At 41.6% G+C, this 12,813-nt stretch overlaps 1 protein-coding gene across 3 annotated transcripts in view; it reads right to left on the bottom strand.

Moving 5' to 3' along the window:
- Positions 1-4,693: 4,693 nt before the first annotated feature.
- LOC310785600 (triple functional domain protein-like) overlaps positions 4,694-12,813 on the bottom strand; it is a 48,157-nt gene continuing 40,037 nt past the window's right edge. For 2 of the 3 annotated variants that reach the window (XM_083646727.1, XM_083646728.1), the window contains 8 exons: positions 12,316-12,454; positions 12,196-12,223; positions 11,641-11,803; positions 11,129-11,250; positions 10,848-10,926; positions 10,085-10,285; positions 8,066-8,204; positions 4,694-7,513 (listed from right to left, as the gene is read on the bottom strand). In XM_083646727.1, coding sequence (XP_083502853.1) covers positions 6,965-7,513; positions 8,066-8,204; positions 10,085-10,285; positions 10,848-10,926; positions 11,129-11,250; positions 11,641-11,803; positions 12,196-12,223; positions 12,316-12,454 — 1,420 coding nt within the window. In that variant the 3' untranslated portion in view covers positions 4,694-6,964. Of the gene's footprint in view, positions 7,514-8,065; positions 8,205-10,084; positions 10,286-10,847; positions 10,927-11,128; positions 11,251-11,640; positions 11,804-12,195; positions 12,224-12,315; positions 12,458-12,813 lie in introns of all 3 variants that reach the window. The other variant, XM_083646726.1, reaches the window with a different exon arrangement.

A 12,813-nucleotide genomic window follows, 5' to 3' on the forward strand; every position in this document is an offset into this window, starting at 1 on the left:
AAATGTAGATGGTGATCAACCTTGGGAGAAAATCTTGACAGCATACCGTACTATACAGTACTGTGCAGCAATAAACAGCTGTGCGCTTGCACTGCACTTGTGCATAGCCAATACTGTAGTACAGTAAAGTAATACAGCTCATTAAAATGTTTTAGATAGAATCAACAGATAAAGTGGAAGTTTCTATAATATCTTTTGAGAGGTATGTTCCAGGTGATTAAAGTCAGATTGGGAAGTGGAATATCAGGTCATTTTACAGGAATATATCAGTGTAACATCAACTTGTTTCACATGAAATGCAGGGGTGTAGATATAGACAGTGCAGACAGTGTGATTGCACTGGGGCCCCTGGAGAGAGCAGACTCTCCAATGTATTTGGCAGAGAACGAGCCCTTGCAAATGACTCAAACTGCCACCCCAGAAATATGCCTGTGTTCAAATAATATATCCTGCCAAATGCAGTTCACTGGAGTGCATAGCCTTTACAAATTGGACACTGGACAGGTGTGTGTTCAAAGTGGCAGCTTGCCACTTTGTAGCCTGGGGCTCTTTACACATAACATGCAATGAATACAGCGAGCTTACATCTAGTTCTAATACATAAAGCAGTCAAGGTAACCAATTCAAGCAGTTTTGGTGCTCTTTGGATAGAGGGATTCGCCTATGGGCGTGCTCTGTAGGGGCGTGCTCTGTACTGGCCCCGGCTGGAGACGGACGTACAGGGAAATTTGTCAAGTTAACAGTAACAGAATGAGGTATTCCGATTTAGCAATTCTCGCCTTAGAAATAAAAGAACAACATGAGTTTAAAAATATTTTATTGGATGGAGCCTCAGCCTACTACAGCAGAACATAAAACATACCCTATTAGCACCAGTGTTGGGCAAGTTACTTTCAACATGTAATATACTACATATTACTAGTTACTTTCATTTGAAAGTAATAAGTTACTTTACAATATTACTTTCTGTGTAGAGTAACTTGTTACTTATTTCACTACTTTTGCATTACTTTTACCAAAACAACAGCAGCAGCAGAATGACATGACCGCCCCAGAACCATCCCGAAAAATAATGTCAACCGCCTTGAAGTCAGTGTAAACAATCCAAAATTCTAAATGTTATTCTTTTCCTTTGTTATTGTCATCTGTAGTGGTTATTTGCATAAAAACACACAGTTTGATTAGGAAATGATTGTATATTTTTTAAATATGTGCTTTGATTTAATAAAAATGTAACTCAATTTGTAACTTGAGTTACTTGACAAAGTAACTGGTATAATATTACTGAAATCCTATAAGTAATAAGTTATATTACTGAGTTACTCCTAAAAGTAATATATTACATGTAATATGTTACTTTTGTAATGAGTTACCCCCAACACTGATTAGCACACAGGAACCATACGCTTCAAGTTGTCTGATTTGTGTTTTAGTCTTTGGTTTAAATGTTTGACAGCTTATACACTTCTCCTGGCTTGATGTTTTGAGCATCATAAGTGGAATAAGACAGAGGGAGGGGGGGGGGTGGAGGTCCTCCTGAATAAAGATATTATTTGCCATGAGAAAGACGGACAGTGCAGCATTCTTTTCAATTGTGTACACTGTGAGAGCAAGCAAGCAAAGTATTATGCAGAAGCTCAATTATATTACAGCCTTTTCTGGTGATTAATTGCTCAAATTGTCCAAAAACAGAGGATAAACACAGCAGCAGTGGCAGTGTCTTGGTGGCACACTGTGTATGTCAGTTGTATACTGAGGTAAGGTTTGTGAGCTCAAGTCCAGGATGTCCACATATCTTTGGGTAGCAAAACGATTTGTATTTAAATAAAAGTGGCAATAGGCATACAGTAACAACCCATTTTTTGTTTTTATTACACTTCTAATTAATTGAAGATATTAAAGTTTTAAAATAAATGTTCTTCAATAAACTATACTGCAAAGGACGGTTCCCATGCACAGCAGGTTTTGACCCCTGGTCTACCAGAACCACCCGATCTACTATGAATCACCTCATTCAATGGAAAGGAATTGCTTCAAAATGTCCCCATTCTCTGGGGTGGAGGTGACAATCGATCGGATGGATTTGTGATGATTTTGGTCAGTAATGATGTCACTGATGATGTGATAAGGTCCATGACATCATCAGTGATGTCACTGGAGCAATTGTGATGTCATCAGTGATGTGAAGTTGAGCAATTGTGTGCTGCACATGCCAATAGAGCAGGTGAGGCCACACAGACGCAGCAGCCGAGCTGCGGGTGAGGCCGCACTCGGGGCTGGAACCCTAGTATAAAACAATCTCAATAAGACTGCATGATTCTCAGTTTCTAAATTCAAAGCTACTGCAATGATTTGGACCTTGACTTATTACATTGTTTCATGTAGGCGAATGGTAACAGAATCCATGGGCATTTTTCCATACCATCAAGGTCCAATTTGTAAAATTCCTCCACAATAATAACAACACAAAGCCACAAACCTTTGGTACAACTGTTGCTCAAAGACTTTACTGATCTGATTGTTTTCGCTTACTTTTATTTAATTTTATTCTTTTTACAACCGATGCACTGAGCCGACATGCTGACTGTACCCATGTTTTACCCTGTTCTTTTTTTGTACAGTCCTATGTGTGCTGCTCTTTTATTTTGTGTGTGGCTTGTGAACAAGAAATTCCAATGCATTTTGATGCAAATTTTAATGCAAATGGCGAAATAAACTTGAACTTGATTGTTTAAATAATCTGACTGCATCCATCTTTAAATCAGCGGGCCAGACTTTATAGAATAACACTGTGTTTATCTCTATGGGATTTAGATTGCATAGAGATGAACGGATGGTTACGATGTAACCCAGGTTTCCTGAGGAAGACTTCTCTCCCTCATTCATCCCATTCATGATGAGATTACCTTATCCAGCGCTGCAGCACAACTGTTGTGGATTACCACTTTAAGACACTTAATTAGCACCACCTGGGTGTGATTGTTCAGGTGTGGCTGGTTTGACTGAGGCTAAGGGCTCTGACACTTAACAAAAACCTTTTTCTAGTGGCAAATAAATAAGAAGTTACCCTGTTCCGGTAGTCAAACCACCTGGCCTAATGGAGAAGGTGTCTGATTTTGGATCAGAAGACTGAGGCTTTGAGTCCCTTTGTGGTAAACCTTCTAGTTAAGCAATTCCAGAAGTTTCTATTAGAGCAGCAGGCATGTGATTGCTAGTGGTTGTAAGTTTCTAACCACATGTAATCTGTCAACATGCATTTGAACAAATTTGACACGGTATCGATAAACAGATGGGAAAAGTACATACGTTATGTTTACTTTAGAAGTACAGTTAGTTACAATTATATTTTAACCTAATGTTGTGTCTGTCTCGGTCTGGCAAGGTGACAGCAGACAACAGTGTGGGCTATTTCCTATTTGCTATAAATATTTGCAATATAGATGTTTATATATCATTATTTTCTTTGTGTTTTTTACATTACTGAGTACAACCGAGTCTTTTAGGCATGACAAAATAATCCAATCTAGTATGACATTTATGAGGGTTGGACAATAATGTAAATTCTATAAAAGAAGGATTAAATGTCCTCCAAACATTAGAAAAATCATCAATATCATTACATATTGAAACAAGGGCTTTGGCTTTCCTACCAGGTGGACCAGCAGCAGGAGGGAATCTGTCAAGCAGAGGGTTAGTGTGGCAGTTAAAGTCCCGTGCAACACAAGAGTAGTCAGAAGTTAATCCCTCAAATTCTGAGTGCAACCAAACTGTAATAAGGTTACGAAATGCATCAAAAATGTCCTCGTATTTCTTCAATCTAGATGAGAGGAGAAAAGGCTGTGTCGCTCTACTTCCAACAGCATTATTGAATAAACAGGATACAAATCTAAAGTTAAAATACTTTGAGCAATCCCATCTGTCAGCCCAGAATGCCCAAGGTGCCACCATGCCCCGGCCACTCTAGGGCATATGTTCTGGTCCTGCCGAGCTCTGAGCAACTTTTGGTCCAACATTTTTGAGTGTTTTTCATCCATAGCTAACACAACACTGAGTCCTAATCCCCTCACTGCCATCTTTGGTGCAGTCCAACCAGAAGTGAGCCTCTGAGGTCACCAAAGAAATGCAATTGCATTTGCCTCTCTTCTGGCCCGCCGACTTATTCTGTTTAATTGGAAGGCAAAAAACCCACCGTCCTTTAAGCAATGGACTCAGGAAGTGATGTCAATGTTGAAATTGGAGAAGGTCAGATATACTGTACGTGGATCAAAGGAGAAATTTTATGAAACCTGGTCAACTTTTATTAGTCACTTTGAAAGTATAACCTTTGACTGAATATTATCTACCTGGCATACATACAAACGCTAATGACAAAGCTGGCAACTATTTTATTTTTCCTCTTTTTCTTTCTTTGACTGTGTTTGTTTGTTTGTCTGTTGTATGACCCTGGATGGGAAGATGTGGGTGGGGGAGGGTATGGGGTTTAAAGTGTATTGATAACATTTCAATGTAATATTGCTTCATTACATAATGTGAAAACTTAAATAAAGTTTGTAAAAAAAAAATATATACTTTGAGCAAGTTAATGCTTCATATTTGAGCTCTCGGGAAGCCATTGTGTCCAATTTCTCTCCTGTTCAACATGAAATGAGGGATAAGTGACATGGAATAAGTCAAGCGAGGTACATGTGTTCAGTATGTTTAATTCCCAAATAATGGCAAAAATGAAAATATTTACAGGAGGGAGAAATGTATGGTCTGTACAAAGGAATATACATGCAGATAAAAATAAAACAAATGGTAAGCATGTCATTTATTAAACAAATTAGACTGGAAACACAAGACGGGGGTGGTGGGGGGGGGCCGGAAATCAAAACTGAGGTATCCAGTCCAGGGTTCCTTGTTTTTAATGGCCTTTGCACACCTTAAAAATAAATAACTGTCAATAGTTTAGCCATGATGCATCCTAACCCGATATTTCATCAAGTTTGGCAGCAGTTTGGCCCCGCATGCGTTTGAGTTTTCATTTCCAGCAAGCATATTCATAAGAGACCAGAATCACTACTGTAGTAATGGTGTTTGTGGCATCAATAAGACAAAACAAGAACATTGTTTCCTCAGTCTTAAGTGTCTCCTATAGGGAACAGGGTTTTATAAAAGAAATGTGGGCAAAAAGTATCTGTGCACAAATAAAGTCTGAACCGCATTTATCTAATGTAGAAAAACATCTGCCAATGCATTGCTCAATTCTATGCAACGCCCCTCAGTAATCCCCTGCACTGCAACGAAGGGCTCCAAGGACAAAATAAATGTGATCATGTTCTTCCAACATAGTGTTTGTAGCTAGTGTAAACAATTATTTCAGGCGGTTATAGCATACCTAACTTAAGTAAAAACATAATCACAATAAAACATTTTTTTTTATTAAGTACTGTAAAGCTAGAGCAACTTTGGTGTACCAATAACTATATAGGCATACAGTACAAAAAGTGTTACATTGTTTTTGATCAAACCATAGCGCAGGATGTAGAGATTGCGACCCCTAAAATTGGCAAAAGTTGGAAGTCATAATACTCAAAGATCAAATAAACACAACTACCAGGGGTGCTTGCAGTACCAAGTACATGCTTTTCTCTAGATTTATTACAGATACAACAGATGTCTTCATAAATAGTTGCATAAAATGTTAAAGCCGCAACATTGCACATGAGAAGAATCAGAAACATAACATACAATGAGTGCATTTACAGTAATTTGTCTTCCTCCCGCTCTGCATTCACTCCCCATCTGATTGGCAATCCCTGCTGCCACTCGGGCTACGGTCTGCAGGAGTCATTTGTCCCGCCTCCTGAAAGCAGGCATCCGTTGTGAATGTGAGGGAAAGAAGGCAGTTGAAGTCTATATACAAAGTAAGGCTTAAACATCTTCTATCTGCGCACCACAATTTTGTTGTAGGAAAAGCAAACAATGAATACTTTTGTCTATTGTTTCTTCTCAGAGATTGGACAGTGCAGCATTGTTACTTGCCACATGGTCATCGTGGTATCTTAGAGTAGGTACATACTGTAAGCGCAGCAATCAAAAAGCTCTAATCTGATGTAGAAATGTGTCAGTAAAGTCGAGAAGCTCTGTCACTGGAAAGCTCACTCCAGGATTAGGTGTCTACAGAGTCCAAAGTGGCACAGCAACTTTCAACTGATGCAGATGTAGCACTGATGTAGCATTTTCTACTATATTTGTTTTCGTTTCTTTTCAAACATGTTCTTGAAAATGTATAGACAGTACTTTCCTTTCTATACATTGTTTCTTTAAGAAAGGGCTGCTTCTCAAAAGTCTCTGACTTGCAGTTAGTGTAAAAGAGCAGAAACGTGTCTCTGTCCCTCTCTAGCAACAAGAGGGAAGGGCTGCTCTCGGCTGTCACAAGCTCGTTGGCATCGCTTTCTCCTGAAAGCTCTGCGACTGTGCAGTGGTGTCAAGGCTCGATCTCCTGGCTCTTTTGATCGGCTTTGACACTCGCAAAGGAAAATAAATTACTTCATGTTTTTTTTTTTCTCATTTTTGTTTACTTAACTACAAAATCGGTTTGAGTTGAAACCAGCAAGCAGCAGTAGACAACGACATCCATCTCTTTTTTGATTGGCGAGAACTCTGTTCTCTAGGGTTCTGATTGGCTTGAGACCTCCATAGGCCTCAATTGAATTGGGGAAAGGACTACAGGACTTTTATAAATCAACATTCTGTGAAAGAGGATGAGATCAGCATTCATTATTTTAGACTTTCAAGATGCCCAATTCCAGGGAAACCTGCTGCCCCTACAGCCTTAGCAAAAGCAATACAGTATTCCCAACTTGCAAGACTATAGTTTTTCCGACATCGCAGCTGACTATCCAGTTCGGTCAGATCCACGAAAAAGCAGGAGGCAGTAGGGGCCGAGGGTCGGCCTGGAATTGTGAATCTCTCCTGGGGCTCAAACCCGGGGCTGGAGGCGACTTTGGATGAAGCTCCGGATTCCTCCAATGGGCCGGGCATCAGTCTGGTGTTTCCTCCTGTCTATGAAGGAGATCAGGCGCGAGGTGTCCAGGCAGCCCTCTGCCCGGGCCCGGTCATCGGCCCGCAGCCAGGGCTCCTGGAGGCAGAGCCCAGCCGGGGGCCTCATGCTGGGGTCGGTCCGCAGCAATATGCACACAAAGTCCCTGGCCGCCTGGCTGACGCCCTGGAAGTAATCCCTGGGGAAGCTGAAGTCCAGCCGACAGATGTTCAGGCAGGTCTCCTCTGCGCTCTCGTCCAGGAAGGGGGAGGCGCCGCTCAGCAGCACGTAGGTCACCACGCCCAGGCTCCACAGGTCCGAGGTGGGCGACACCGGCTCTCCCAGGACCAGCTCGGGGGAGGCGAACTCGGGGCTGCCCAGGAGAGGGTGAACGTAGTGGGCGCTGTTCAGCTGGACGGCGTCGCCCAAGTCTGTTAGTTTGACCGACGGCTGGCCGTTGGAGCTGTGGGCCACCAGCAGGTTCTCAGGCTGGAGCAGAGGGATGGAACAGAAGACATACTATCACTATTAATTCTTGATTATTTAATTCATTCCATTTCATTCCATCATTAAGGTTTCCAGTCGATAAAAATAAAAATAAATATTACACAAAGCCTATTTGACCATGGCCATTCACGGGAGGGAGAAAAATATACTGTAACTAGATTCAAGCCAGTTTAGGTTAGGCACACATGACATGACTTTTAGGTCAATTATAGGCACGATAAACATGTTGTCCCCCACCAGTGATGGAGTTCCGTCCTTGGGTCAGTCCCATTCATTGCCAATGCCGCCCCCTAGCGGCATAAAGTAAACATTGCAGTGTGACTAACTAACAAACATACAGACTAATGGACAGAGAATGATCCATAGTCCCCCCCCCCCCTTTGTTGAGAGACATGTCAAGCGTGTGCACATCTACAAAATTCACCAATGCTATTGGTTAAGTGTGTGACCTCCTAGTCTATTTGCTCATGTGGCCTGTCCCCAGCCTTACATGGAATATGATGCAGCGAGTCATTTAGTATTGAAAGCACATACTTTTACGTCCAAATGCACTATCCTGCAGTTGTGTAGGTAGTGTAAAGCTTCTAGGATATCCTGTAGGTAACAGGCAACTTTCTCCTCCGTCAGATTCCCCCAGCTCACGATGTAGTCCAGCAGACGGCCTTGATCGACCCTGAAACACACACAGGAAAACATCAGAGGGAAAAATGGAACTGAAGGTTTAACAAGCTACAGTAATGAGCTGTGCGTGGAGTTTCACCTGAAAAGGCCTAAATACATGGCTCACCTGGTAGAGCGCCGGCCTGGGTTCGAATCCAACCCGTGGCCCTTTGCCACATGTCATCCCCTCTCTCTCCCTACCTTTTCCTGTCTGGCTACTGTCCTGTCCAATAAACTCAAACGTGCAAAAAAGAAAGAAATAAAGAAAGAAAAAAGGCCTGAATACTGACTGCAGTCTGAGAGTTAGTCATTACTGATTCTTTTTAAGTTAATAGTTTTGTTTATATACTGAAGTAGGCCTGGAAGATTTAACAAACACATCATTAGCTGTTAACATTTTAACAGAAGGATTATAGACTTTATATGTACTTATATATTTGTGATTTTTTTTTATTTATGTTTAATAAACTAATTTCATTTACATGTTAAGACATCACGTACATAGACTCAGGTTCCTGAGAGCCAACTCGCTTAAAAGGTTCTCAACTATCTGGGACCCATTACTGGTCTTTTCAACAGTCAACATTTCAACAGTCTTTTCAATGGTCTTCCCAAAAAAGCTATTAAACAACTACAGCTCATTCAGAATGCGGCTGCTAGAGTTCTAACAAGAACCAAGAAAGCTGAACACATTACACCAGTTCTCAAATCCCTGCATTGGCTGCCAGTAAATCTTAGAATAGACTTTAAAATTCTGCTAATAGTTTACAAATCTCTCAACGGGTCAGGCCCACACTACATCTCTGAAATGCTTCTACACTATGAACCATCCAGATCCCTGAGATCTTCAGGCACTGGTCTACTAATTGTCCCGAGGACCAAATCAAAACATGGTGAAGCCGCGTTCTCCCACTATGCCTCTCATAACTGGAACAAACTCCCTGAACACATTAGATCTGCCCCTACTCTGCCTATTTTTAAATCCAAGCTAAAGACCTTTATGTTTACTCTTGCTTTTAACTGCTACTAAACTACTGCCTCTCTCGGCCTGTAATTAAAAAAAAAGATTCCTGTACATTTCCAACAAATGGACTGTGCATGTAATAATAATACTGAAGAATGTTTTTTATGTGTTTTTTATATGTGCATTGCTTTGCTGCTTGTTTTTTCGATTATTTTTTTGTAAAGCACCTTGAATTGCCTTTGTGTATGAAAGGTGCTATATAAATAAAATTTGACTTTGACTTGACTGGTCTACTTTGACGAGGTTAAAAATGACAGGTTACTCCGCCCAGCTGATTTTTCATGGCTCCCTTGCGTGAGACCCCAACATCTTTTATGACTGGTAGCCCGTTTAAGCCTTTTTCTTTTACTGTCTGAGCTTGTTGTTGTTTGTGTTCTAAAGTAAAACTGAAAATAAAATATTGATAAAGAAAAAAGAACAACTCAAATTTCAAAACATTTTCTTAGCACATGCTAAGGGCTGCAGATGGGGGTACTGTCCCTGTTGTATTTTTTAGTAACTTGAATCCTAACCTTAGAAGAACAAAATGAAAAGTACTGTGATGCATTGTCAAAATACAGTAACATATTCTGTCAATATCGGCCATCCCTACAGTTACAGTATAATAAAAAACAAAGGTAACACCCCTCCGCTAAAAAGAAAAAAAGAAAAATACAGTTGTAGAATGAAATGCCGGGAGCTCCAGTTTCCTCCCACCATCAAAGACATGTATTTTAGGGTTAACACTCCTGAGTTAACATGGCAGCGTGCTCCGATGCAGCGGATTAGCTCTCCCTGGAGTGACTCAAATGTGTTGTTCAACTGTTCAATGCCAATAAAGGCATTCTTCTTCTTGATGTGAACAGGTGTGCTTTTTGGTGGGCACTCACATCTCCAGGACCAGGGCGTAGCTGCTGGGGGTTTCGTAGGTGTCTATCAGACCGACCAGGTGGGGGTGCTGGAGCCTCTGGAGCAGATTCAGTTCCTCAGTCACCTGGTCTCTCTTCATCAGCTTCTTGTTGACCAGCTTGACCGCCACCGTGCGCTTGGTGCCCCGGTGGTCGCAACGCTTGACCACAGAGAAACGTCCCCTGGAGAGAAGGGGGAGGGAACAACCATTAGATTTTTTTCATGGGTACCGTTGTCATTAATATCCTTGTAATAACTGTTACAATAATCTCTATTGATTCTATCTCTACTATACTATTAGAATCACCATCTTAATTTTTCTGTAGACATATGATATGTGGTTTTGAAAACTGATATCTACAGTACTTTTTTCTTCTTCTTTTTTAAGTCAACAGCTGACATTTTGTGCAACATTCTATATCTTTAACTATGACCATTTTCATGCCAAAACATTTCAAACAATGTATTCAGTGTTTCCCCCTGAATTTTGGCACAGTGGAAAAATACCCAATAAAAAATTTAATAGTGGAATGTAATTGAAATGTCACAATACAATCAATTCAAGGGGCTTCAAGGGCTTCCCATAGACAACCAGCATAGTATTGATCAATTATGCAATCAATAAACTGTAATGATGTCCATGTCCGATATCTGATTATTTTCTGCAAACCTGTATCAATCTAACCCTCCCTTAGTGTAGAATCGTAGATACAGTATTGTCAGTGTATTGTAAGCGTGTTTTACCTGCCCAGTTCCACCACCTCAGCATAGTGAGACTCAAAGTTGTCCTTCCAGCTCACTCTGACCCCGTCACTGGACACAGCTGAGATGAGACAAACATCAACGCAGGAGATCGATTTAACATCACGTTTAGCGTTGTATAAGTTAGAATGTGCAGAAGGTAGAAGGTAGGGGGGGGGGGGGGGGGTACATTGTGTTCTGGGTGTATCGGAGTGTGAAAGCTGGATGTGTGTGTCATATGATTAAGTGCACCATCTCAGTAAGGGAAGTGTGTGCGCCCTCACCCAACACTCTGAGGCTAGCTGATGATGTCATGCTGCCCAGGTCGTTGGTGGCAATGCAAGTGTAAACACCGTCGTCCTCAGAGTCTACGCCGATTATCCGCAGGGTCGCTTCGCCCGTATCACTGCAAACAAATACATTCACATCTGCTTTTAACATTCAAAAGGCTTTGTAGCACCAGCCTCCTTCCTAAGACACGATGGCCAGCTTCATCTTTTATACAGGAAAGAAGATATAGATTGTAGGATGCAAAATACAGAATGTTAGATGAAGGACTGAGGACATAGGATATAGGACCTAGGATGTAGGGCACAAGGCACAATATGAGACAAGAATTTAGGACATAGAAGGCAGGTGGTAGGACATAGGATATAGGCTGTATGGAAGGACGTTGGACATATTACAGGATAAACGATGTGGGATATAGGAGGCAGGACAGAATATAAGATACACTGTAGGACTAGGATGTAGGACACAGGATATAGACTTTGGGATGTAGGATGTGTTGCCTTACCTGTAGGCGACGCTGAAGTGCCCGTTGTTAGTGAGGCTGCTCTGGTCGGGTCCCTTCCAGGTGACGGTGGCCCGTGGTCGACCGCACACCTTGCACCGAAGGGTGACGCTCTCTCCGTTGTCACACGTCACATCACTCAGGGGCACAAGGAACTCTGGGGGGACTGGAGGGTGAGGAAGGTCAAAGGTCAAATGCTGTCAGTGACAGGCTTGACAGGACCATGGCTCAAATACTATGGAAGACTGCACAAACTGTGTTAAGGGCAGCTGTTCTTTAATCATCACATACAGCATTATGCAAACCAATACAGATGTGCAAAATCATCTCTAGTATTGATTGAAGTTCAACACTTATGACTGCTCCTAGACTTGTGCAATTTGTTTCCCTAGAAATTAAAAAGAAAAAGCATGCACCGGTAAATTGTCTTATCAACCAAAGTTGACTCAAATGAAACGGTCTCACGGCGAACTAAGCAGCCACTGTCAAACTGATTCTAGGTCATTCAATAGGTACAATATCTATAAAAAACAAAACAAAAGAAGAAAAAAAACGTACCATCATAGATGTAGTTTGGATTTAGAAGCTGGAAAGAAAGAGTCAAAATGTCAGGGGGGAAATTGAAGTGAAGTACAGATTGAATGATGCCTGCTTGCTGAGGTGTGGGGAGGAACTGACCTTTACAGAAACCTTGTTGGCCAAGCCATCTCTGGACTTCCTGTAACCGTTCTCCAGCTTGGTCTCCTTCTTTGCCTCCTTCTCTTTCTTCTCAGACTTCTTCCGGATGCGCAGGGATGTATGCCAGGATGAAGACTTCCTACTGGGTCAAAGACAGGTCCAAGTCAGATGAAAATGTTTGACAGCACGAGGTGCAGGTGTTTCTCATGGGGATCATGTGGTCGGTCCAGAGCTGTGCTGTAGCCTAGACTTTTCTTCAAGCTTTTTTAAATGCCCTAGCAACTTCTATGACAGAGTTTATTCCCTAAACTCATGGACAGGGCACATGATTTATTGTGAGTGTCCCACAAAATCCAGTGTTTCTCATGTCTTGATTATATTGTGACAGCCCAAGATTTGATGTTGATGGGCAGAAGAACAGAGAACATTTGACAAATTAGGAAGAGGCCTCTCGATGTAAACTGCAAACCTGTGGTAATGGGATATGGTCCAGTCACC

Source organism: Poromitra crassiceps, assembly GCF_964638095.1.
Source record: "Poromitra crassiceps genome assembly, chromosome: 11".
NCBI classification, from domain to species: Eukaryota; Metazoa; Chordata; class Actinopteri; order Beryciformes; family Melamphaidae; genus Poromitra; species Poromitra crassiceps.